At 42.1% G+C, this 26,807-nt stretch overlaps 1 protein-coding gene across 1 annotated transcript in view; it reads left to right on the top strand.

The window, feature by feature from the left end:
- The window catches only part of spag16 (sperm associated antigen 16), a 1,278,115-nt gene that overhangs the window by 897,929 nt on the left and 353,379 nt on the right, over nucleotides 1-26,807 (top strand). The window contains exon 13 of the mRNA XM_078551570.1: nucleotides 7,133-7,259. Coding sequence (XP_078407696.1) covers nucleotides 7,133-7,259 — 127 coding nt within the window. The remainder of the gene's footprint in view (nucleotides 1-7,132; nucleotides 7,260-26,807) is intronic.

Genomic DNA, 26,807 nt, shown 5'->3' with positions numbered 1-26,807 from the left:
ACCAATTAGGGTCACTTCATGCCCTTAACATTAAGGTATCATTTGACTTAGTATGGCATTAATAGCCTGAACAAAATTGAAGTCAGTGGGAATGTTATGAGACAGCCTTTTGGTAAAGCTGAGTTATTTAAAAATCCCAGAGGAAAACTTTAAACAACGGTCATAACCTATATTTTAAGTGGTATGTTTGAGATGCAACTCTAAATTCAGGGATCAGACCACCAGTTCTCAAGAGGTTTTATATTAAACTAAATAAAACATTTTATTAATTTACACAAGTTAAATACATATACATGGCTACAAATGATTACTATCATAACTTTTAACAAACTCCTAAACTAATCTCTATTAAGGCAACAGCAACCCAGAAATTTTTAAGCAGACATCAGGCAAAACATTTTCACCTTCCAAATTCAAAATGAGGTTCCTTTCACTATGGTTCCTATGGAGTCAGTTGGAGGCTTACAGCTGCTTTTATCTTACATTGCCTCTAACCTGCACACACAAAACTGCTGAAGTTATACATAGCACAGCTCGTTAAATGTAAATTCTCATTGTATCACCAGCCTCTTTGAACCCACCTCTTCTAACAATAAAACCCCTTTCATAGTACCAATTGAATTAGCAATATAAACATATTGCTTGGTCTCTGCTCGCTAGGTGCCAGATTTCACCCCATTTCTTGAATGCTCTATTCTAAAAATGCAAATGCACTCTACCTCTCTTACATTTCAAAACTAGCACACATCAAAGCACCCAGACTAGCTGGCTTTAATCCAATTAAGGCACATCTTTAAAAGAAAAATATTTTCCAATAATATTATATACATTAATATAAATTTATGACAGGGAATCAGAGGGAAATATCTCCACTGGATGGAGTCACACTTAGCACAAAAAAAGATGGTTGTGGTTCTTGGAAGCCAATCATCTCATTCCCAGGACATTGCTACAGGAGTTCCTCAGGATAGTGCCCTAGGCCCAACCATCTTCAGCTGCTTCATCAATGACCTTCCTTCCAACATAATGTCAGAAGTAAGGATGTTTGTTGATGATTGCACTGTGTTCAGTACTATTTGCAACTCCTCAGGCACTGAAGCAGTCCATGTCCATATGTAATTAAGACCTGGACAACGTTCAGGCTTGGGCTGAAAAATGGCAAGTATGTGCCACATAACTACCAAGCAATGACCATCTCCAACAAGAAAGAATCCAACCATCCGCCCTTTGACCTTCAACAGGATTACCATCGCTGAATTCACCACCATCAACATCCTGTGGGAGGTCACCATTGACCAGAAACTTAACTGCACCAGCTTTTTAAATACTATGGCTAAAAGAGCAGTCAGAGTCTGGGAATTCATTGAGTGTATTTAAGACCGAGATAGATAGGTTCTTGATTGGTAAGGGGATCAAAGGTTACGGGGAGAAGGCGGGAGAATGTGGTTGAGAAACTTATCAGCCATGATTGAATGGTGGAGCAGACTCGATGGGCCAAATGGCCTAATTTCTGCTCCTATGTCTTATGGTCTTATGGTCTAATTCTGCAATGAGTATCTCATCACTTGACTCCCCAAAGCCTGTTCACTATCAACAAGGCTCAAGTCAGGAGTGTAATGGAATACTCTCCACTTGCCTGGATGAATGCAGCTCCAACAACACTCAAGAAGCTCGACACCATCCGGGTCAAAGCAGCCTATTTTATCAGCACCCCATCCACTACCTTAAGAATTCACTCCCTCCATCACCAGTGCACAGTAGCCACAGTGTGTACCATCTACAAGATGCACTGCAGCAACCCAACAAGGCTCCTTTGATAGTCCTTCCAAACCTGCGACCTTAACAACCAGAAGGCTAAGGGTAGCAGATGCATGGGAACACCACCTCCTGCAAGTTTCCCTCCAAGCCTCACACCATCCTGACTTGGAACTATATCACCGTTCTTTCACTGTCACTTGGTCAAAATCATGGCACTCTGTCCTTAATAGCATTGTGGTGTACCAACTACAGCAATTCAAGAAGACTGCTCACTACCACATCTCAGGGATAATTAGGGATGGGCAATAAGTCATGGCTTTGCCACTGACCTTCACATCCCACCAATGAATTTAAAGAATGGTGCTTCATAGCAAATCATAAGATAAATGGACCCTCAGCTCAGAAGAATGAGATTAGAAAGGTGGCCAAAAGCTTGGACAGTTTGTAGATTTTGAAGACGTTTTAAAGAGGCACAGTGAGAGAGCGTTCCAGTTAGCAGGATTGAGGCTACTCGAAGGTTCTCCCACCAATGATGGGCTATGGAACTAAAGACCAGAGTCAGAGGAACAAAGCAATCAGGAAACAATATGAGGCCAGAGGAGTTACAAAGGTGGGGCAAGGATTTTTTTAAACATTGGGAGCCTGTTTGATCAGTGAGAATAGGGGTAATGGGTGGAATCTTGTATGGGATGCAATTCAGATACATTGGGTTTTGTGAAGGATGGAGGTAAGTATGGAATTTATTGAAGCTGAATCTTAACTCCCAAAAACTCATGGGTTAGGGTTCTGTTGGAGGTTAAAATGCAAAAAATCTGAAAGAGAAGACTAACGTTGATCAAACTTGCCCACTTTCAGCTTTAATGGAGGAAGGATGAAGGGAAGCAAATCAGTTATTTAAATGTTATAAGGAAGCTGCCTGTCTTCATTTTAATACTCATTCTATTTTTGGCTCATTTTAGCCATGTTAGAATCATAGGATCATAGAAAGTTTATGGCACAGAAAGGGGTCACTTGGCTCATCATGTCTGCGCTGGCCAAAATACGAACCACCCAGCCAAAGTCCACTTTCCAGCATTCGGTGCATAGCCCTGCAGGTTACAACACTTCAGGTGCATATCTAGACACCTTTTAAATGAGTTGAGAGTTTCTGCCTCTGCTACCCTTTCAGGCAGTGAGTTCCAGATCCCTGCAACCCTCTGGGCAAAAAGGTTTTCCCTCATCTCCCCTCTGATCCTTCTAGGATTTCCTGGTTTTCCAGGTTTCCTGGGCCTTGGGTAAGCCCAGAGCTGCAAGTAGGTTAGAAAGGCTGACTCCATAAAGTAAGTGTCTTTACAGGAGTGCTTGCAGACCAGGTAGAGCAAAAGTGTTTCCTCCATAACTAAAATGCTATCCAGTAAACACCACCACCCCACCTCTACATGATCTGTCTGCTCCCACCTCAACCACCATCCAACCCATATCCCAATATGATTGAAATCCCATGATTCAAACCACACCACCACTCACACCCCTCCTGTCCATGATCGGCACCTTCCCTACAATCCAGGGCATCTCCTGCATTACTGGGGACCCTCCCCCAGCAATCAGGAACCCCTGTCCCAATCTCTCTCGCTCCCCAGTACACCTACCTGTTCTCCTAACCTTGGCCTTGTGAAGCAGGCTTCCTGCTTGATAGGCATCTCACCTGCCAATCCGGCTACTTGTGGGCGGGAACCTGACAAATATAATCAAAGGAGTCCTGCAGTTAAAAATTTCGGCTCTATACATCATGTGCATTTCTTTCCAGTGTCCAGTTGTAGAGCAGCATATTTGAACTGGGAAAAGTTGCTGTCTGGATACAGCCTGATTATGTATGTTTGACTGAGAGCCCAGGCAGCTATTAAGTTACCAGAACACCTGCTCCCCAGAGGAAACATTGTTTGATTGACAGCTCAAGCTCTCTGATCTCTGCAGTCAATTTCACAATGTTTGTTGATATAACAAGTGGTTTCAAGTATTTATAGTTTGTGGTTTTTGGGCCTGGATGATTGACACTTTTATTAGCTTGCCATCCAGACGTTTTTATATATAGGAGAAATTTATCAATGGATTACATTTTAGCAAAGCTTTCTTTGACAGATGCCACTATACACAATGATGTTCATTGGTTTTAGAAAGTGTACAGTGGGTCAATAGGCATGGAAGTGCCAGAGCTTTCCATAGGGGGCATGAGGGGCCTGATTGGAAGGGTGTAAGGGCAGAGCTTAGAATAGGGGGCATGAGCACCCTGAGGGGGTGGGTGGAAGGGCAGAGCTTGGCAAAGTTGGGCATGAAGGGACATGGGAGTCGGTAGAAGGGCAGAGCTTGGCATAGGGACCATGAGTGGACATGGGGTGGGTGTGGGGCATGAGTTGGCATGGATGTGGCATAGGAAGTGTTTAGAGGGTGAAGGGGTGTGAGGAGTGAGGGCTGCAGGGCTTTTGTGTATGTTTCACTGGGACAAAGTCCCATGGTACAGAGGCGGGCCTTTTAAACAGCCTACCTTGGCACCCGGCAGCTTCTGTTGCTACCTCCGGACATCTTGCCGGGTCAGCTGGCCCAACTCCAGCTCTCTCCCTGCCCCATGCATGCCCACCTTGGCTGCAATTTCTCTCGAGGCAGATGGGCTGAGCCTGGAATTTCCCTAACTCCCCCTACCCACCTCGAGGATGAAAATACAGGCTGTTTTTTGAAAAGCTAAAAGGATGATTATTACAGCTGTTAATTTTTGTTGCTGCAAGCAAAATCACAGTCAGACATCTGTTCATAAACTGAAATATTGTTAATGTTTTTTTAATTAGAGGAATTTTAGTCTTTTATAAGGACTGCAAGGTGAAATGAAATGCAATTCTTCCAATGGACTCACTAAATAAATTAACTATATATCCTAAGTTAAATGCTTGGATTGTGATGAGTTGCTTGACCTCGACCATGTAATAACTGACTTTAGGAACAGTTTAGGAGTGGATCGGTGTGGGGAGGGGGAGATGAACCTGCCAGGGTTCCTGCTGTTGATAGTTGTCCAGTGGTTCCCACTGGAAAGAAAGACTTGTATTTATATAGCTTCTTTCACATCTTCAGGACATTCAAAAGCACTTTAAAGCACTTTTGAGTGTAATTACTATTGTGATGTAGATGTGGCAACCAAATTGCACACAGAAAGGCCCCAAAAACAGAAATGTGATAATGATCAGAAAACTGTTTTAGTGATGTAGGTTGATGAATAAATATTGGCCAAGACATCAGGAGGATCAACCCTGCTCTTCTCCAAAATAACACAATGGGATCTTTTATGTCCACCTGAGAGGTCAGACAGGTCCTCAGATTTAACATCTCATCTTTCAGTACTGTACAGAAGTGTTAGTCTGGATTATTTGCTCGGGTTTCTGGGTTGGGACATGAACCCCCACTCTTCTGCCTCAGAGTGCCATCATCTTAGCCACAGTTTACACATCTGGTGCCAAATGTAATAAACTGCAAACACAAGGCTTACATGTGAAGATCGGCTCTTTGGGTGAGATAATAGAAGCATTCTCTAGTATGAGTCAGTATCTTTGGGAAAGAGGAGAAAAAGAGTAAAAGGGAAATTGTTTATGTAATTATTAAATTCCTAAATAATGTCACTGCTAGTGTTTAATTCGTTCATCAGAAAAACAAGTGAAAACTAATTTAACCTGTTGTTACTGAAAGGTCCAAGGAATACTCTAGAACAAAATTTCAACACTTGGAGTCCAGATGCAATATTCAAGTGGTTCCTTTCTTACGCATGCGGGGAGCAAATGCTGGGCAGTCCAGGCGCTTCTCCACCGAGGTTCAAATGAGCACAGTTTATATATTTTTTACTATCAGTCACAACTTAACGGTATTAGTTAAACAAAGGTCACAGTACAATGACCCCCTGGTGGGCTGATAATTGTGTTCTTGTACAATAATTGCAGTGCAGAGACTGGGTATTGTCCTTTTGGAGACAGCAAAGAATGTATGTTTGTTCTATACAAAGCGTTTACGGGGGCTGACTGGATGTGGTTCGAGGCTATCAGACGGTGTGAAATGGCCTTCCCCATTTTTTGATTGAGTTATCCTGGTCCTTGTTTGTGTGTGTCTCCCATTTCCTAATTGCAAATTTACAGCTGAGCCCTTTGTACAAGTTTTTAGCTTGCATGTAAGGCTGTGATTGTCTGTGTATGCTTTGGCGCCCTAGCTGCTGGTCCTGGCTAGCACTTTAAAATAAATCCAAATTTTCTGCACCTTCATTACTATTTTATTCTTCTTTGCAACAGGCAAATATGTTGAAGCAGTTTAAATTTTACTGTATACATACATGTATATATGTTCCTAGTGGAAGACAAATCTGAAAGAAATGTGCTGAGATGTGATGTGCTTTCATTGTGCAGAATAGACATGAACTACAGTTGTTCCTAACCAAAGTTCCGTACAGAAGCTTGAACTTGAAAGCTAACAGTTTCTTTTTGAAAAGATAAATAATGCATTCTACATAATAGTTGTGGCTTGAGAAGAAAAACACAATACATTTCCTTGTCAGAAGACACTGTGTAAAAATGTCAGTCTGCGCAGCAGTTATAAATTAAATGTTCAAGGAACTCATCAGTTTAACTACATTGTCTTCAAACACAACACCGGTACTATAATGCCTACTTTCATACTGATGATAAACAACAAATCATTTGGTTCATCAGAGTTTGTCAAAGCCCATCACTTCTATTTTCACCCTGCTTGAAGAGGTAATGTCTGCCTATTATGGTGGCTAATTAATCTTACAGATGTCTGATGTAGCTGTTTGGCTTGACTGGGTGGCACACACCTAATATATGACCTATGGCAGTCTGCTTGTATCTTGTGCCTTTCATTTGTCAGCCAAATTTAGATCAAAAAGTTCAAATCTGGACAGTGAATGTCATCATTTTCAACCCTACTTTTTGTTGAAAGAATCATTATGTCTTCCCTTGCCTCTGATTAAAAGTCACCTTCGTGCAAGCTTAGTCTAGAAAATGACATTTATTTTCCCCCAGTGTGACATGTTGTTCCTGTAAAACTGTGAGACAATGTGGTATCTCTAGTCATCATCACATTACTTTGCCAGATAGAAGAAGCTGCTCCTACATCTTGAATGTGTGAAAAATAATACAGAACTGGTAATTAGTCTCAGCTGTTTAATAAAGGGGAGATGGAGCCAGTGACCTAGTGACTGCAAAGCTCGATTTAATTTCAGCCAGACGAGCTCATGATTGAACTTCTCCTATTCAACACTCGGCACTTACAGTGGTGGAAATGCCTTGACTGCGTTGTTCTGCAGACAACTGATGCATTTCTAACAATTATTTCTTTTATTTTACAGTCAGAGATGCAGACAGACACTACGAGGTCATGTCGATTCTGTGAATAGCGTTGAGTTTCTTCCCTTCTCTAACACGCTGCTCACCAGTGCAGCGGACAAGACCCTGTCTCTTTGGGATGCCAGAACGGTAAATAAAAGTTTTTCTCATCAGATCTTCCTGCTGTAATGAGTCACTATCAGTGCCTTACTTTGCCGAACTATAAACAGGCTTTTTTTTTACATAGAATTTACAGCACTGAAACAGGCCACTTGGCTCAACTGGCCTGTGCTGGTGTTTATGTTCCACACCAGCCTCCTCCCATTCTAATTCATCTAAACCTATCTGCAAATCCTTATATTCCTTTCTCTGTCATGTACTTATCTAGATACAATGTACTTATCTAGATAGATAGAGTTTAGTTACCTTTACCCCATACCAAGCAGAGTGATAAATGATTCAGCTGCATTAGGGAAGCAACTTACGTGCTTCCCTTCTTCCTCTCTTGTATTTCAGTTAGTGTACTGCAATTTCTTTTTAAAAAAGACCGCACTATCAGTTTTAATGAAATGTGAAATTAGATGACCGTTTTTATGTAAATGCTTTTAAAGTTTTGGTTGCTGTGCTTAATCACAGACTTTTCACTGCAAACTCATTCATTTTGTTGTTCTCATGCATAATTCATGATAACCTCCAGCTGATGATTTACTCATTAAAGAATGGTGCTCTCGCAGGGAATCTCACACTGTTCATTAACATATTCCTACTGAGATAATAGTCTTTTTTATGAAAAAAATAGTGTACCCTCAGAAGATATTCCGTGGGTGTCATGAATATTAAGTGCTATAACAAAGACCCTACGATAGAGATAATTTCCTGACACTGTACTGCCAGTGAGGAGCCTTACCAACACTGCTCATAATTTTCCAAGGGCAGGATTTTCCTGCAGGCTTCTAAACCCCAACAGCAGACTGGAATGGGGGTCAGAAGCCTGCACTGTGTGGGAAAGTCACCCATCTTTGACTTTCCCCATTTGGCCAACTAGTGGCTAGAGGTCAGTCTCACTGTCCAATTAAGGATGGTGGGTGTAGTGCCAATAGGTGGCCTTCCAGCTTGAAAGCAGCAACACGATGCCATGGCAGCTAAGTAAGAGGGAGCTAAATGTAATATCTCCAAATTTGCAGATGACACGAAGCTGGATGGGGGGGTGAGCTGTGAGGAGGATGCAGAGATGCTTCAGGGTGATTTGGACAAGCTGAGTGAGTGGGCAAATGCATGGCAGGTGCAATATAATGTGGTTAAATGTGAGGTTTTCCACTTTGGTAGCAAAAACAGGAAGGCAGATTATTATCTGAATGGCTATAAATTGAGAGAGGGGAATGTGCAATGAGACCTGGATGTCCTCATACACCAGTCGTTGAAGGTAAGCAGGCAGGTGCAGCAGGCGGTAAAGAAGGCAAATGGTATGTTGTCCTTCATAGCGAGAGGATTCGAGTACAGGAGCAGGAATGTCTTGCTGCAATTATACAGGGCCTTGGTGAGACCACACTTGGAATATTGTGTGCAGTTTTGATCTCCTTACTTGAGAAAGGATGTTCTTGTTATAGAGGGAGTGCAACAAAGGTTTACCAGACTGATTCCTGGGATGGCGGGACTGATATGAGAAGAGATTGAGTCAGTTAGGATTACACTCGCTGGAGTTCAGAAGAATGAGGGGGGATCTCATAGAAACCTATAAAATTCTAACAGGACTAGACTGGTTAGATGCAGGAAGGATGTTCCCGATGGTGGGGGAGCCAAAACCAGGGGTCACAGTCTCAGGATATGGGGTAGACCATTTAGGGCTGAGATGAGGAGAAATTTCTTCACCCAGAGAGTGGTGAGCCTGTGGAATTCGCTACCACAGAAAGTAGTTGAGACAAAAACATTGTATGCTTTCAAGAAGGAGTTAGATATAGCTCTTGGGGCGAAAGGGATCAAAGGATATGGGGAAAAAGTGGGAGCAGGCTATTGAGTTGGATGATCAGGCATGATCATAATGAATGGCGGATCAGGCTTGAAGGGCCGAATGGCCTAATCCTGCTCCTATTTTCTATGTCTATGTTTCTATGTAGAAGGTGCCCCAAAATGCAGACACCTTTTCTCCAACTTTTTCAGGTAGGGAGGGCCTCAAGCCTGCCTGGAGTGCTACCACACAACCACCACCACCACACCCCACCACCAACCCCAACCTGGTCTGCAGAAGCCTATGGGGAGATAACCTGTGCCCCCGCTCTTTGCAGGGACCTGGAAACAGGCAGGACAGTTGTTGGCAGCCTCCTTCAATAGGCCTCAGTAGGCCTTTAATTACTTCAATTGGATACTTGTCACTTGCAAGTGGATAGCCTTGCCGCACATCCATCCTCCGGGAAATTGGCTTGGGGAAGGGATGGAGTCAGGGAAGCAGCATGCAGGTCAGCGGCATGAAATTCTACGCCTGCCCTTTCCCTAACCCTGGCAGGGGCTAAAACTCCTGCCCCAAACTCCTGCCCCAACTATTTAAAATAACATTTCTATTCACATTCTTGCCATGCAAGGCTCCCTTCTGAGAAAACAAGGTCAGGAATTGCACCCATGACTAAGATTACTAAATAATAAGAAAGATTAAATGGGCAAGACAAACATTAAAACCTTTCAGCAAAAGATTACAAATGGTGGAATTTTCCACCACAATTATACTTCACCCAGTTCAAATACTTATAAAGTTTTAATTACTGTTTTTGTTTTACAAATGTCCTAATTTGTCCACATCAAAAAGATGAGGGCCATTGGCCTTTTGGCATTAGCTGTCTGGGCTAAGCTCTGGATTTCCCTTCCAAAACCTCTCCACCGCTCTCCCTCCTCCTTTTAGGCTGTTCACTTGAAATCTACCTCTTTGACCAAACTTTTCTTCGCCTGTCCTAATGTAGCTATATGCAGCTCAGGGTCAAATTCTGTCTGATAACGCTCCTGTGAAGTGCCATGGGACATTTTACTATGTTAAAGGCACTATATAAATACAAATTGTTGTTGTCTGTATTTTAAGTGTGTTTTCCAATACACGATGGATTACCTGTACAATGTCACTTAAGCAATCATATAACATCAAATCTATGATGACTGTATCAATCGAATACGATGTAGTAAAACAAACTCAACCTTCCCCCTGCCTCTTGATAGGAAATCCAGAGGACTGGATGTTTTTTGGAGGTGTAATTGTAATGCATCTGCACCATATCACTTGCACTGTTATGAGATGTAGTAGTTGGCTGCCAAGTGGAACCCCTAATGGATAACCTAGGTTCCACAGTGGCTTCCATATTGGGCCTAACTGTTAATTTGGAATCTAGTAGAATCAGCAGAGACTGACTGCTTCTCGATTGATAGCTGCTATAGTGAAAGCTGACACACAAATACTAGCATGTTTCTGGAATTCTTTCCAACATCATTTACAAGATCCACTCCTGGAAATAGGCCTTCTGTTTGCTCCTCTTTCTCAGTTCAAAGCAGTTGATCATTTATACCTTTAAAAGGTAAACTTGCATATCATCACACTTTGCAATTTCTTCTTAGCAGAATTATTCAGAATTCTTACTAAAAGAAGCACCAACTTGATTGCCGATAATGTGAGAGTTGAAATAGTCCTGTATTAGTTTGAGTAGGCATGCAAAACAATGAAACTGTCAAGATGAAGTAGTGTGTATCAAAGTGATTTGCATAGTTTATTGTATGCGATAAACATTTATCAAACAAAAGAAAAAAAAGATTTGCATCTATATAGTGCTTTTCATTGGACATCACAAAGTGCTTTCCAGCCAATGAAGTCCAGTTGAAGCGTAGTCTCTGTTGTAAAGTAGGAATCGTGGCAGCCAATTTACACACAGCAAACTCCTTAGACAACAATTCGATAATAACCAGATAATCTGTTTTGTTGCGATATTGACTGAAGGATGAATACGTTAACTCTTTAATTTAAATTTCCTGCAAAAGGTTTTATTGCCATCTTTCTTCTGGGATGGTTCACCTCAAATATGTTTCTCTTATTGAAGTAAACTAGGTTTCCTACCTATTCATCAACAACTTAGCCAAAGGCCTGGTCAGGCCGCTGTTTAGCCACATTTTCCAAAGATTTCAAAATTGTCTATTTTCCCTTTGGAACAAAGATTGTGGGATCATGTACTTAAAATCGTGAAAGGATGGATAAGGTAAATAAAAGTAGACTGTTTCCAGTGGTTGAGGGGTTAATAACGAGCAGTTGCATGGATACAAGATTAAATGTAAGAGATTTAGAATAAAAAAGGAAACTTGTTTGTGGTATAAAGGGTTAATGTTAAATATGTAAATAGACAGTCGACATCATCAGTGATGTAAGATTACATGACAACAGAGTATGCTGAGAGATACTTCTACGTGAAGCCTCATGCTAAGTGTTGTAATGTACAGAGTTAGTAGAATGTTCAATAAAAGGTAAAGTTTACCAACAGCCTAGCATTCAGCAGTATCTATAAATCGTGGCTAAGGACAACCTCACGTAAGACCCACAACAATGATAACACATGGTGAAAATGGAAAACACAAATGAAAAAGCACCAAGTGAAGAACCCAGTGACTGGGAGAAGCAGCAACAGAAATGACTGCAGTACAAGGACAGCATGGGAAAAAGGCCAACAAAAGTCCGAGAAAGGTTACAGTGAAGGAAGGCCATGGCAAAAACTTTACCTTTACCAGAGTGCTTCGACCACCTTGGAGGCCTGGATCAAGCTGCAAAGTGGCAGAACTGTCATCATAGGTTTACCAGGTACAGATCCATTTGGGACTGTCGGAGAAGGCTAGCAAGGAACAGGTCAATAGCTTTCTCTACACCATAGGCAGTAGTGCAGATGAGATAATGGTCAGACAGGGCATAAATGAAGAGACGGCAAGATGCGAAGAGGTTTTAAAAGCCTTTGACACATACTTCAGACCTAGAAGAAACACCATTATAGAAAGCGCAAGTTCAATAGATGTACCCAAAGACCAGGAGAGAGTTTAGATTGCTTCATTAAAAATTTATATCCACTAGCTGAGAATTGTGAATATGGAGCCCTGAAAGGTGAATTAATTCGGGGTCTCATTGTAGGGGTCTTAGAGAAGACTATCAGATTTTCTGTAGTGGAGGGAAGATTTGATGCTAAGAAAGGCACTCTCCGCTGGTTGGAGTCATACCAAGCACAAAGAAAGATAGTTGTAATTGTTGGAGGTCAGTCATCTCGGCTCCAGGATATCACTGCAGGAGCTCCTCAGGGTAGTGTCCACGGCCCAACCACCTTCAGCTGCTTTGTCAATGATCTTCCTTCCATCATAAGGTCAGAAGTGGGGATGTTCATTGATGATTGCACAATGTTCAGCACCATTCACGACCCCTCAGATACTGAAGCAGTCTATGTCCAAATGCAGCAAGACCTGGACAATATCCAGGCTTGGGTTGACAAGTGGCAAATGACATTCGCGCCATACAGGTGTCAGGCAATGACCATCTCCAATAAGAGAGAATCCAACCATCGCCCCTTGATGCTCAATGGCATTACCATCACTGAATCCCCCACTAGCAACATCCTGGGTGTTACCATTGACCAGAAATTGATCTGGACTAGCCATTTAAACACTGTGGCTACAGCAGCAGGTCAGAGACTAGGAATATTGCGACGAGTAACCCACCTCCTGACTCCCCATTGCCTGTCCACCATCTACAGGGCACAAGTCAGGAGTGTGATGGAATACTGCCTACTTGCCTGGATGAGTGCATCTCCCACAACACTCAAGAAGCTTGACACCATCCAGGACAAAGCAGCCCGTTTGATTGGCACCACATCCACCAACATTCACACCCTCCACCACTGATGCACACTAGCAGCAATGTGTACCATCTACAAGATGCACTGCAGGAATCCACCAAGGCTCCTTAGACAGCACCTTCCAAACCCAAGACCACTACCATCTAGAAGGGCAAGGGCAGCAGATAGATGGGAAATCCACCACCTAGAAGTTCCCCTCCAAGTCACTCACCATCCTGACTTGGAAATAAATCGCCATTCCTTCACTGTCACTGGGTCAAAATCCTGGAATTTCGTTCCTAACAGCACTGTGGGAGTACCCACACCACATGGACTGTAGTGGTTCAAGAAGGCAGCTCCCCACCACCTTCTCAAGGGCAACTAGGGATGGGCAATAAATGCTAGCTCAGCCAGCGACACCCACATCCTGTGAATGAATAAAAAAATAAATAAATAACAAGGCTGGCAGAAGATTTCCCATATACAGCAGGTGAAGGAACCACAAGTTAATCACCTGGAAGGGCAGCTTGCAGCAAGCAAGAAACAGATGGACAAACTTGGCCAAGGAAAACAACAAATAACAGCAGATGCATTGTCACAATTCCTGTTGAAAAGCCTGAACAAGAGGGAATAATTTTCATCAAAGATGTAGATTCCTATACCTCATTGACCACAAAATTTCTACCATTTCTACCAGCAACAGCACAGAAGCTGAATGAAATTGGAAAGGCACAAAAAGCAGATGAAGAATGTGAGTAAAATAGGGAACACTGCAAAAACGGCTGGCCAGTATATGTTCCTAAAATCTCACCCTAAGGCAATATTCAAGCAATGAAGACATCTCAGTGAATGACCTGCTGATTTATGATGAGAGACTGGTCATACCAAGAGTCGTCAGACTCAAGATGCTTCAGAAAATACACCAAGGATACCTAGGCATTACAAAGTGTTGTGCTAGAGCCCAGAATTTAGTTTGATGGCCAGGGATCTAAAAATCATTAGAGGAAATGATTTTGAGCTGTATCACCTGTGCAGCTGTTCCCATTGCCAGGAGCAAAGAGAACCACAGATGGTATCCTCATTTCTGTCCAGACCATGGGAACATCTCAGAATGGATCCTTTCAAGCTCAAGAGCAAGACATTCCTCATAGTTGTTGATTATAACTCCAGATAGATTGAGGTAAAACGTCTTCATGGTACAACCTCGGAAGCAGTCATTAAATTGCTAAAAGGAATTTTTGCCACTCATGGCATTCCAGATTTAGTCATTTCGGACAATGACCCACAGTTTTCAAATGAATGTTTTAAGCATTTTGCAGAAGCCTATGGATTTGGCCACAAGACTGGTTCACCCAGATAAACACAAACAAATGGAGAGACCGAAAGAGGAGTAAGGACAGTAAAGGCTTTGTTGAAGAAAAATGGCCAACATCAACTTGGCACCATTGAGCTACCATTCCACACCACTCCAGAAAGGTTTGGCTCCGTCAGAACTTCTGATAGGAAGACAGCTATAGACTCAACTTCCTGTTCCTCCACACGCACTAATGCAATGTCTCAAAGCAGCATTTGTAGAGAGAATAAAGGAGAAGGAAGGTGAATATCATGCAAATCAAACCAAAACTATAACCGATGCCAGAGAGTCCAGGGTTTACCAGAACTCCAACCAGATGAATAAATCTGGATTGGTGACCAGAATCGTGAAGGTCATTTTTTGGAAGAAACACTAAATCCGTGATCTTATCTTGTAGAAACTGAAAATAGAGTAGTGAGAAGAAACAGAATGTACTGTATCTACAAGAAGACCACTGTCAATGGAATGGACCAACTATCCAGATGATCAGGAAGATAACCTGAACAGAGAATCAGTAGCCTCTGAAGATTCACATACTACACTACAGAGTTCCAGAGAGAACATGGAGAACTTGAATTCTATACTTCCTCTGAGAAAGCTGAGAAGAAGGTCGGGGAGATTGGTGAAACTGCCACAACCCTTATCTCTTTGAACCAGAGATGAAGGCAAGAATTTTGGGGGGAGATGTAGGAGAATGTAAATAATGTATTTAATAGAGTCAGAGACTTTGGGGGAGATGTAATATAAAGGGTTAATGTTAAATAGACAGTCTATTTCATCAGTGATGTAAGATCACATGACAACAAAGTATGCTGAGAGACAGTTCTGTGTGAAGCCTCGTGCTGAGTGTTGTAATGTACATAGTTAGTTGAATGTTCAATAAAAGGTAAAGTTTATCAACAGCCTAGCTTCCAGCAGCATATCAATCCTGACTAAAGACAACCTCATCTAAGACCCACAACGATGACAACAGATTTTTATGCAGATAATTATGAGGCTGTGGAATTCACTTCCAGCGTTAATGGTTGAGACAGAATCAAATTCGATTAGATCGAATAGATGGATGAAGAAAAGGGGTTAAAGGGATATGGGAACAAGGGAGGTAAATGTGATTCAAACTATTTGCTTGTGTAAGCCAATGTGTAATGGATGGGTCAAATGGCCTCTTTCTGTGTTGTAACTTCTATGTATGTATTTCTGTGTAACAGAGTGGTAACACATACCTTCACGACATCTTGAATTCTGACAGCTAAAGTACTGGGCGGAATCGTCAGTTCCATTGGTGGCGGGTGCCATGGCAGGCATGAGCGGACAATATGGCGAGAAGGCCAAACATTGGTTTTACACCGTCATGAAACCAGTTTGCAATTGTCTGCTCTACCCGTCAATGGCAGGCTGCGTTTCCTGCTGCCACACGTCGGGAACCTAATTTCAATACTTAGCATCTCATCATAAGCCCTGCATAAGCCAGAATCATGCCCCCCACACTGGATCATCCAGCATCATGCTGACCTGTTTCACAACTGTACATAAGTGACATGCACCTGGCGAGCTGCACTTTGTTCGGGACTTCAAGGTTTGTTTCCCTACCTTGCTTCAGGCAGCACTTTCAGAATATCAGCGGCAGGCTTCGCAGGCAGCACCACATCGCTTTTAGGGGGCTCACGGGCAGGTCTCTGCCTACCAGACCAATTGTAAGGCGGGGGTGGCTTTTCAAAGGCTGTAGGGCAAGGGTTTGCTTGGGGAAGGAGGAGAAGTGGCCTCAGGCAAGGGAAGAAGCTGCAGCACGAGGGCTGTACTGGGGAAGGGGGGTATCCCAGGATGTGTGTAGGGGCGCATGTTGATCTGTGTAAATGGTATCCAGATATGAGGGCTGAGGAGGCAGTCTCCAGAGGAGGTGAGGCCAGATGGAGATATGACGGTGGGTGTGAGAGCGAGTGGTGATGTCCATTGAGCTGGCAGTAAGTGAGATGCCAGTGAATATGTGATGGCTCTGTGAGTTTAGTGATTAGATGACAGCATGGATGAGATCATTCTCCTCTTTCTGCACTGGATGGTCAACCTCTTCTGTGCAGCGTTGGCACTGACCACCACTGCTGCTGCCTCCCAAGCTGGAGTGGTGAGATTGCTGAACCTCCTGGGACCAAAGCAGGGGTGAAGGACATCACGGCGGGCCTCCAAAAGGAATTCCAATGATGGGTCACTGAACTCTTCTTGGTTTTCACAGCAGCAGTCCTGGGCTACAAGCATTGAGAACTGTGTGTGCGGCTGCAGTTTAGATATGACACCCGGAATGAGGAAGTGGTGCAGTAATGGTGTGGCTGATGATTCAGAGGCGTGTTTCCTGTGGCTGCATAATTACTGAGGTGAGAAATGGACAATACAGCGTGAAAACCTGCCATTGCGGCCAACGGGTAAAACGTTGCTTTTTCAAACCCACTTACGCACCTAGTGCAAATCTGGGACAATTCCACCCACTGTTTCTGTCTTTACTCAAGTATGCACTCTATGGTTTTATGAACTGCCCACTCTACTACTGGATTCATAATCAGCACAATGCAAACAGATAAAAATTCTGGTGGAAAACACTCAGGGAACGAATGCCAAAATTAGGAACTGAGAAACGGCTATCAATCGCAGATCCCTGAATTGGATTAAGCAGTTTGGTCTGGACCAAACTTTGCTATCTATGCAGATTCATATGCTGAGGCATTCTGTAGACCATCGACTTTAAACAAAGCAGGTTGAAAGTTTTAAAGCGCCAAAGTCTTTGGTAAATTTTCTTCATTTGAGCTTTAGCATCTGGCTATACATCAATGGCATGTCGCAGAATGCTGATGGGATTTACATCCCTGACAGCAGTTACTTAGATGGAATTGTCACAATCAGTGGTTAGCTACAACTGTGTACAGTTTGTTAGGTGACTCTATTCAGAAATGCATGTGATGCAAGATTCGTCACTTGACACTGTTCCTGGTGTGTTTAACATTGATTCTGATCGGAGGGCAGTAGAGGGAGTGTTGGGACATGTGACGGGAATGGAGTAAGTGGTGCTGAAGACAGCTCCCATGATTTCTGTGGTATATCCCTGTGGAAATTGCAGATGTTGGGTTGAAAGTTTCAGCTTTTTGACTGTCTGTTTTGGGGTTTACTCTGACACTCAACGTCCGTTTGAAATATGTAAACCCAGAGGCAAAAACAATCAGAATGAAACCGGGCCTGGTGCTTTATCGACTGTGGTGTCCGATACTGCAGCTGGTAACAACATGGTGGTTTCCCGCACTGAATTTCATTCTGTCAGCACACTTGCAGACTTACAGACACTATTCTCACTGAACTTGCTGAATTTCGTTTGGAACGGCTTTCCCCTGTTGCTATTCTAGAAGCCTCTGTTGCTACTCTACAAGCCTCTGTCACCTCCTTCAATCAAAGGCTGTGGGATGTTGAACAATCAGCTACTGACTTGAGCAACAGAATTGTGGCTCTGAAGACTTGCTGCATCCAGCTGGAAGCCCAAAATACTAAATTGTTGATGAAGGTGGATGGCCTGGAGAATTACAGCTGAAGACAAAATTTAAGGATTCTCTTGGTGCCCGAGGTTGCGGAACAGGGAAGCCCTACAACTTTTACTGAGGCACTTCTTTTGGAGATTTTCAGCAAGGAGAGTTTTGATTCACCGTCGGTGGTAGATCGAGCCCATCATTCTTTGGTGTCGTGGCCGCTGCATGGCTGCTAATACTAAAATTGCATCACTATAGAGTGAAGGAGCAAATTGTGCAATTGTCTAGAGAAAAGGGTCAACTATACTTTCGTGGAAGCAAGATATTCATCTACCCTGACCTCAGCGTGGATCTAGCCTGGCATCGTGGAGAATATAAATCTGTCAAAGCCCAACTTCGTGAAGCTGGACTTAAATATGGCATTCTCCACCCTGCTCGCCTGTGTGTAACCTTCAATGGAGTGAATAAGATTTTCAACACGCTGCAAGAAGCTTCAGCCTTTTTCAAGGATACAATTGTACCTTCTCTTAATAAGTGATAGTGTCACTTCACCCAGGATAAAACTAGGTAACAATGCGTGATGGTTCTGTTACACGGTAAGCTTTGTTGGTTATACCAATCTCTTTGTATCTAATGTCCAAACTGCATTAATTACGGGAAGTTTTACATAAACCCTAAGGGTGTTTATTTTTTACCTTTTACCACATGTGCAATTGAATTCTTTGAGACTTGAATCTCTCTTTATATTCTCCCTCTCTTGTTGAGAACTGTATTACAAAACTGTTGCTTCGGACAGATTCTGCATCTTGTTTAGCATATGCTGAGCTTTACAATACTTTTGTTTAGGATGTTTGCTTGTATATTGCTTTACTGTGGGCTGTCTTTTCAAGACACACTGATAAGATTGGTATGAATAGTACACTAGCTGTGAGGGGTAGCATTCGCCTCATTTGGGGAGGTGATGTAAGCTTTTCTTTCCTTCTTTCCCTTCTATTTTTTCTCCCTTCTCTTCTTTTTTTCTCTTTTTCTTTTTCTTTCCCGAACACACGCACACATACTTTCCTTTTGGTCAGTTTTTAACATTCTTCAGGTGGATAAGCTCTGGTTCAAAATATCTAATCCTTTGTTTGTAAACATTAACTTATGGGGGCCATCTGCTTTGATACGCTTTTATTATCATAATGTCCACTAATATTAAGGCCTCACAGGGTGGTTGTCCAATCCATTTTATCACCCAGAATGTGAAAGGTCTAAATCACCCAGTTAAAAGAAATCAAGTTCTTTCTCATTTACATAATCTGAAAGTGGGAATTACCTTCCTGCAGGAAACTCACTTACGTACATCTGGCCATTTTCGAATGCAGAAGGGTTGGACTGGGCAGATGTTTCATTCTAATTTTCATAGTAAAGCGAGAGGTGTGGTAATTCTAATCCATAAAGACATTCCCTTTGTTCACTCTCAGGTAATAGCTGGCCCTAATGGCCGCTATGTTATAGTACAAGGCAGACTTTTTAACTGTCCATTGATCCTAATGTATATGCACCCAACTGATATGATCACCATTTCATTTCAAACTTCTTATTTTCTCATTCCTGATTTAGACTCACCTCACTACGTCTTGGAGGAGACTGTAACTGTGTTCTTAACCCAAACTTAGATTGCTCATCCACAAAATCTGTTCCAATATCAAAATCAGCCTCAGCCATCAGATCTTTTCTGGATACACACAGATTGGTAGACTCATGGTGTTTTCTATACCCATCAGCAAGACAACACTCTTTTTTCTCTCCTATTCATCACACCTACTCACGTATTGACTATTTTTTCCTTGACAAGAGGCTGCTCCTGTTAGTTCAATCTTGCACATACAGTAGTTTTGTGATCTCTGGTCATGCCCCCTTAGTTTTAGCAATACGATTCCATGACCAACCTGTTTCTTGGTCCACCATGGCATCTTGATTCTCTTCTTCTGGTGGACCTGGATTTTACTAAATTAATTTCCTCACAAATAGATACTTTAATAGAACTTAATACTACTCCAGATATTTCCTTTGCTACTGTCTGGGAGAGTGTCATGAAGATATTAATGTATATAATGTTATTGGAAATTATTTAAATTGGACTTGGTGTAGGGTCTGTGCCTATGGCAGTGAGTGTGTGTGTGCCTTAATTGGATTAAAGCCAGCTAGTCTGGGTGCTTTGATGTATAGCAGTTTTGAGATGTTAAACAGTGAGGAAGTTAAGGTAAAGAGTACACTTACATTTTGTTCAATAAACAATTCAAAGGCTGGGGGTGAAATCATACACCTAGCTAGGAGACACCAAGCAATATGTTTATATTACTAATAAAATTGGTACTATGAAAGAGATTTTATTGTTAGAAGAGGTGGAATTCAAAGGGGCTGGTGATATAATGAGAACTTGCATTCAAAGGGAAGGCTAGGTACATCCAGAAAATAGTTTTGTTTGTGGGTGAGAGGCATGGAAGATCTAAGCCACCTATAAGCCTACAACTGACTGCGAAGGAACCAAATTGAAAGGAACCTCATTTTGAATTTGTAAGATAATATGTGCTTTGCCTGGTGTCTGTTTAAGTCTATGGGTTATTGTTGCCTTGGGGAAGATTACTTGAGAGTGATTCATTTGGGGATTTGTTTAATTGTTATTATGGTAATAATTTGTAGACATGTGTATGTGTTTAATATCTCGTTAAATTAATAAATGTTTAATTTAATTTATATAAAAAAACCTCTTGAGGCTTGGTGGTTTTTATTCCCTGAATTCAGAGCTGCATCTCAAACATACAAATTGAAAATATAGGTTATGACAGTTGTTTAAAGTTTCCCTCTGGGATTTTAAATAACTCAGCCTTTACCAACTGCTGTGTCATAACAGAGAGTATGAAGGCTTACCTATGTGGACAAATAATTTCATACACTGCTCAACTTAACAAACGCAATACCTCAAAATTGTCCCAATTTTTGACCAAATTCTCTTATTGGACCAGCAGTATACTATTGCACCTACGCCAGTATTATACAAACAGCATCTGGCTCTGCAGTCTGAATTTGATCTTCTTTCCACTAAACAAACAGAAAATCTTATACTTAGATCACGTGGTATATTTTATGAGCATGGTGAAAGAATTGGTAGGCTCCTGGCTCACCAGCTTTGCCAGTCTGCTTCCTCTCATTTTATTATTAAAGTTACCACTCCAACAGGGTCAGTCACTACCGATCATCAGGAGATCAATGATCAATTCAAACTTTTTTATTCTACTCTTTATACCTCAGACCCCTTTTCAGGCCTTGGTTTATTTCGCAATTTTTTGGATAATATTGACATCCCTTCTCTAACATCTGACTCTATGAATGCGTTAGAAGTTCCCCTTACCCAAGATGAAATACTAAAGGCAATTAACTCAATACAAAGTAATAAGGCACCAGGGCCTGATGGATTTCCAATAGAATTTTATTTAAAAATTTGTATCACAACTTTCTCCATTATTATTGTCTCTGTTTTCAGAATGCTTTCTCTCTAAAACGTTCCCTCTTATGCTGCATGAGGCATCTTTGTCTATTCTTTTAAAGAGGGATAAGGATCCTCTGCATTGCAGTTCAGACTGGCTTATTTCCCTTTTAAATGTGGATGTCAAGATACTAGCTAAAGTCTTAGCCCACCGTCTTGAACCTGTCCTTCCATCTATTATTTCTCCTGACCAGACAGGTTTTATTCAGGGCAGGCAATTCTTCTTTAATGTAAGGTGTCTTTTTAATATTATTTATACACATTCAACCACTCCTCTCCTTGAGGGTCTTATAACTATGGATGCAGAAAAGGCTTTTGATAGAGTGGCATGGGGCTACCTTTTATTCACCCTTCAAAAATTTGGATTTGGACCCATTTTTATAAAATGGATAAAACTATTGTATTCTCCATCGGCTACTTCAGTACGTACAAATAATATCCACTTTAAACTCTTTGACCTCCATTGATGCACCAGACAGGGCTGTCCCCTTTCCCTGCTATTTTTTGCTATTGCTTTTGAGTCCCTGGAAATTTCACTGTGGACCTGTGGAGATTTACAGGCTGTTATACAGGATGGAGTCGAGCAGAAACTCTCCCTATATGCTGATGACCTGCTCCTTTACATCTCTGATCCAGCCTTATCTCTCCCACATATTTTCTCTATTCTTGAGTGATTTGGTCATATTTCAGGTTTTAAAATTAATTTGCAAAAGAGTGAAATTTTTCCTATTAACTCCACTGTAAAGAAGATAACCTTCTTTCTTCCCTCCCCTTCAAGGTCTCAGTAAACAGTTATAAATATTTAGGAATTTTAGTTACTCAATCCCTTGGAGACCTTTTTATGCTCAACTTTGACCCTTTGTTGGAATGTACAAAGCAGGACTTAGAACGTTGGGTCTTGCTTACCACTTTCTTTAGTTGGTCGTATAAATTCTGTAAAGGTGAATATTTTGTCAAAGTTTATGTACTTATTTCAGTGCGTTCCATTGTTTATTCCCAAGCGTTTTTTTGTTGCAATAGACCAATGAATTTCTTCCTTTACTTGAAATAAGAAAACACCCAGAATTCATTAAATTTTTCTACAAAGTCCCAAGTATTTAGGTGATTTGGTACTGCCAAATTTTCAGTTTTATTATTGGTCTGCTAATATCCATAATATTTCTTTTTGGCTTCATTCGGACTTGGCCAGTTTAGAGGGGATGCAATTGGAGGCAGCTTCCTGCTCTGTTGTGCTCTTCAGTTCCTTTCTAAACCTGTCACTTTTCTTCAAACCCTATTGTTAGACAATCACAAGATTTGGACCCAGTTCAGAACACTCTTTGGGCCACAATCTCTCTCTATGCAGCCCTATGGATGCAAATCATTTATTTCCACCTTAATTAGGAGATTCTGCCTTTCATGTCTGGCACATAAGAGGTGTCAGAACCCTTGCTAACTTATACATTGATAATATTTTTGCTTCTTTTGACTCTTTCCCTCAGAAATATGACCTGCCCCACACACACTTCTTTCACTATCTGCAGATCAGAGATTTTGCATGCAAAAAAATTGCCCAATTTCCTTTATTTCCCCCTAAATCACTGATCGATATTATGTTAGAATTAAATCCTTTTGTTAGGGGGTTCATTTCCAAATTGTATTCTCTATTTTTTTCATTACACTGTCCTTCACTTTCTACCTTAAAAACTGTTGGAAGCAAGATTTTGACTCAGACTTACCAGAAGACAACTGGAAGTCTATTCTCTCTTGGGTACATTCCTCATCTGTATGTACAAGACATGAGCTGTTACAATTTAAAATCAACCTGTGATAAATGCCATACTGCCCCAGCCTCTCTAATTCATATGTACTGGTTGTGTCCTAAATTGTTTTGTTTTCTACAAAAATTTTTAGATCACTCTCACATATTCTTAGAAGCAACATTGAACCTTCCCCTATTACAGGAGTGGAGCCAAATGGCACCCCTCTTACAAAAATTCAAACTGATGCACTCGCCTTTTCAACATTATTGGCTAGACTCATTATTCTATTAAATTGGAAACAGTCTGCCCCGCTTTCTTTTACTATTTGGATACGTGATCTTATGCAGAATCTTAAACTTGAGAAAATAAAGTACACTATAAGAGGCTCCACAGATGGATTTTAATGTAGCTTGGCGACATTTCTAAGATTACTTTGAGGAATTACAGCTCTCTACTTTCATATAACTGATCCTAATTAGGTTTTATGTATTACATCAGGTGAAACTATATCTGACCTATGATTGTTGTTGATTTTCTTATTGGGAAAAATATTCCCCCCGTTTGGAATTGGGGGCGCGCCGCCATTTTACGTGGACAGGCCAATTAAGACCCGCCCAGTGTGATGTCCGCCAGGAAGCGCTATGGGCTCCCTGTGCGGGCAGGCAGGGATTCCCTCAGCCGGGAGTGCGCTCTTTCACGCACACGCACGAAAGAGTGCACTCATCTCCCTGAGGCTAAGTGCTGCCTCAGGGAGATCACCTCGAAATTAAAACTTTTAAGACAAATGTGTGAAAAATTCCCCGACATGTCCCCTCATGTGACACTGTCACATGAGTTGGGACATGTCCATCACTTTAACTCAAACCTTTATTAAATATTTTAAAACCCTCATGAAACTTCATCCCATCTGTGGATGAGGTTTCATGCTTTTTCTTAAGCCTGCCAGGGCTCCCGGCCTACCCGCCAACCCTAAGGTTGGACGGACAGGTCCCTTAATTATGTTAATGACTTTTCCAATGGCCTCAATAGGCCATTGACAGGTCGGCGGGCACACAGCTGATTCGGTTGCGCCCCCGCCGACCTGAAAATGGAAATGACACGGGGTGATGTCGGGAGTTTCACTCGACGCATCCCGCGTCATTTTATATGTCGGCATGCAGGCCCCGCCGCCGCTCACCGACCTAAAGACCCTGCCCATTATTTATTTTCTGGGGGGGTTGGGGAGGGTTTTATTTCTCTTTCCCCTTTCTTCTTCTTCCTCCTACTTTTCTTTTCTTTTCTTTCTCTTTCTCTTCCAAATGTAAGTGCATTGAATTATTGCTGTACTGTAAGCTTTTTTTCCCTATCATTACTCAATGTGACTGTTGTTAAAATTAAAAAAAGAGAGAATAAAAAAATACTTTGGAACTGATCAAGAGAAAGGGAGTAGCCTTCAGACAGCAACAACAGCTTGTACTTACATAGCACCATTAACTTAATGCAAAGCTCCAAGGCGCTTCATAGGAGCATTATCGAAAAAAAATCATACTGAGACACATAGGAGGTATTAGGCCAAATAACCAATAGCTGGGTCAAAAAGGTAGCTTGGTAGTTTTAAGGAGCATCTTAAAAGAAAAAAGAGAAGTTGAGGGGTAGAGAGATCTAGGGAGGGAATGCCAGAAATTAGGGTCTTGGAAACTGAAGGCAATGATGGAGTGATTAAAATTGAGAATGCTCAAGAGGCCAGAATTGGCGGAGCGCAGAAATCTCGGGGTTTGTAGGGCTAGAGGAGGTTACAAAAAATGAATGGTGAAGCCATGGAGGAATTTGAAAACAACCATGAGTATTTTTAAAAATAAGGAATCTGATGGCAATCCATTAAGTTTATTGAGCTGATAAAATTTGCAATCCTGCCCACTATTGTTCTGAATGTCTTTAAGCTCAGAGAAGCCTGCTTTGACAGTTCAATTGTGAGAACATTTTCTTCACATGTCCCCAGTTTATCACTCTTCCACAATACATAGTTATACTCCTTAAACAGTGGTTCCCTAAGTACTCTTCCATGACTCACAATTGGAGATAGAGCTGGTTATTACAGACAACATGTCATTGTTAATTTTGATGATTGATGTCTCTCTAGTGGCTTGTAGCACATGTTTGCAATAGAGATGAGGCCACAGCGTTTCAATGTTATCCAACTCAAATGGCCTATGTATAATCTATGAACTCTGTGGCTAACTTAATAGTTCTTTCAGAACTTGAGGCAAAAGCAGATTTTATCTCAGTAAAAATCTGGTGAAATTCATGAAAAGGCAATAGGCAGATTCCAATCCTTTTTCCATGAGATCTTACAATTGAGCTACTGATTTCACCATTATTGGATCACTCACAATTCAATAACTAGTCCCACTGAATTATGGATTTCTTAAGGCAGGTCATTTTGTTCAATAAGAACATGCTTTGTAACATCTTGTCACAAATGCCATTTTCAAGAATGAGCTCAGGTGAAAAACAGATCATCAAACAGAGGAGCCTACTGGCGACCTTTCTCAAAAAGATGTCAATACCATTTGCACTCTCCAACCTAAGGTAACATAGCAGTAACAATACGCCACACAGTAGCCAACCACAGGCTCTGCTCCCCTAAATTAACAAACCCCGGGCTCTTCACCTCCTCCACCATAACCATTCCCAGGCTCTTCACCTCTCCACAGCAATGAACCCCATGTACTTCATCCCCTCCACAGTAACCAATCCCAGGCTCTTCACTCCCTCCACAGTAACCAATCCCAGGCTCTTCACCCCTTCACAGTAACCAATCCCAGGCTCTTCACCCTCTCCACAGTAACCAATCCCAGGCTCTTCACCCTCTCCACAGTAACCAATCCCAGGTTCTTCACCCCCTCCACAGTAACCAATCCCAGGCTCTTCACCCCCTCCACAGTAACCAATCCCTGGCTCTTCACCCCCTCCACAGTAACCAATCCCAGGCTCTTCACCCCCTCCACAGTAACCAATCCCAGGCTCTTCACACTCTCCACAGTAACCAATCCCAGGCTCTTCACACTCTCCACAGTAACCAATCCCAGGCTCTTCACACTCTCCACAGTAACCAATCCCAGGCTCTTCACCCCCCTCCACAGTAACCAATCCCAGGCTCCTCACACTCTCCACAGTAACCAATCCCAGGCTCTTCACCTGCTCTACGGTAACCAATCCCAGGCTCTTCACCTGCTCTACAGTAACCAATCCCAGGCTTTTCATTCGCCCTACAGGCTCTTCACTCCCTCCACAGTAACCAATCCCATGCTCTTCACCCCCTCCACAGTAACCAATCCCATGCTCTTCACACCCTCCAAAGTAACTAATTCCAGGCTCTTCAGTCCCTCCATAACCACCAATCCCAGGCTCTTACCCACTCCACAGTAACCAAACCCAGGCTCTTCACTTCCTCTGTGGCAACAAATCACAGGTTCTTCATCTAATCCACAGCAACCAATTCTGGGCTCTTCTCCTCCTTCACAGTAATGACCCCTGAGCTCTTCATCCCCTCTACATTAACCAACCCTAGGTTCCTCAAACTCTCCCCACAGTATCCAACCCAAGACTCCTTTATCCTCTCCACAAGTAACCAACCCTGGGCTCTTCACCCACGATACAGTAATACAGTACTTGCAGCAGTGCTGGTTTACCTCATGCACAGGCCATTATTAGCCGCACAAGGTTGGCCCAGTGCACCACAACAATATTCAGCAGCATCCAT

Source organism: Cetorhinus maximus, chromosome 11 (genome assembly GCF_964194155.1).
Source record: "Cetorhinus maximus chromosome 11, sCetMax3.hap1.1, whole genome shotgun sequence".
NCBI classification, from domain to species: Eukaryota; Metazoa; Chordata; class Chondrichthyes; order Lamniformes; family Cetorhinidae; genus Cetorhinus; species Cetorhinus maximus.
This window is presented reverse-complemented; position numbering and strand designations above follow the sequence as displayed.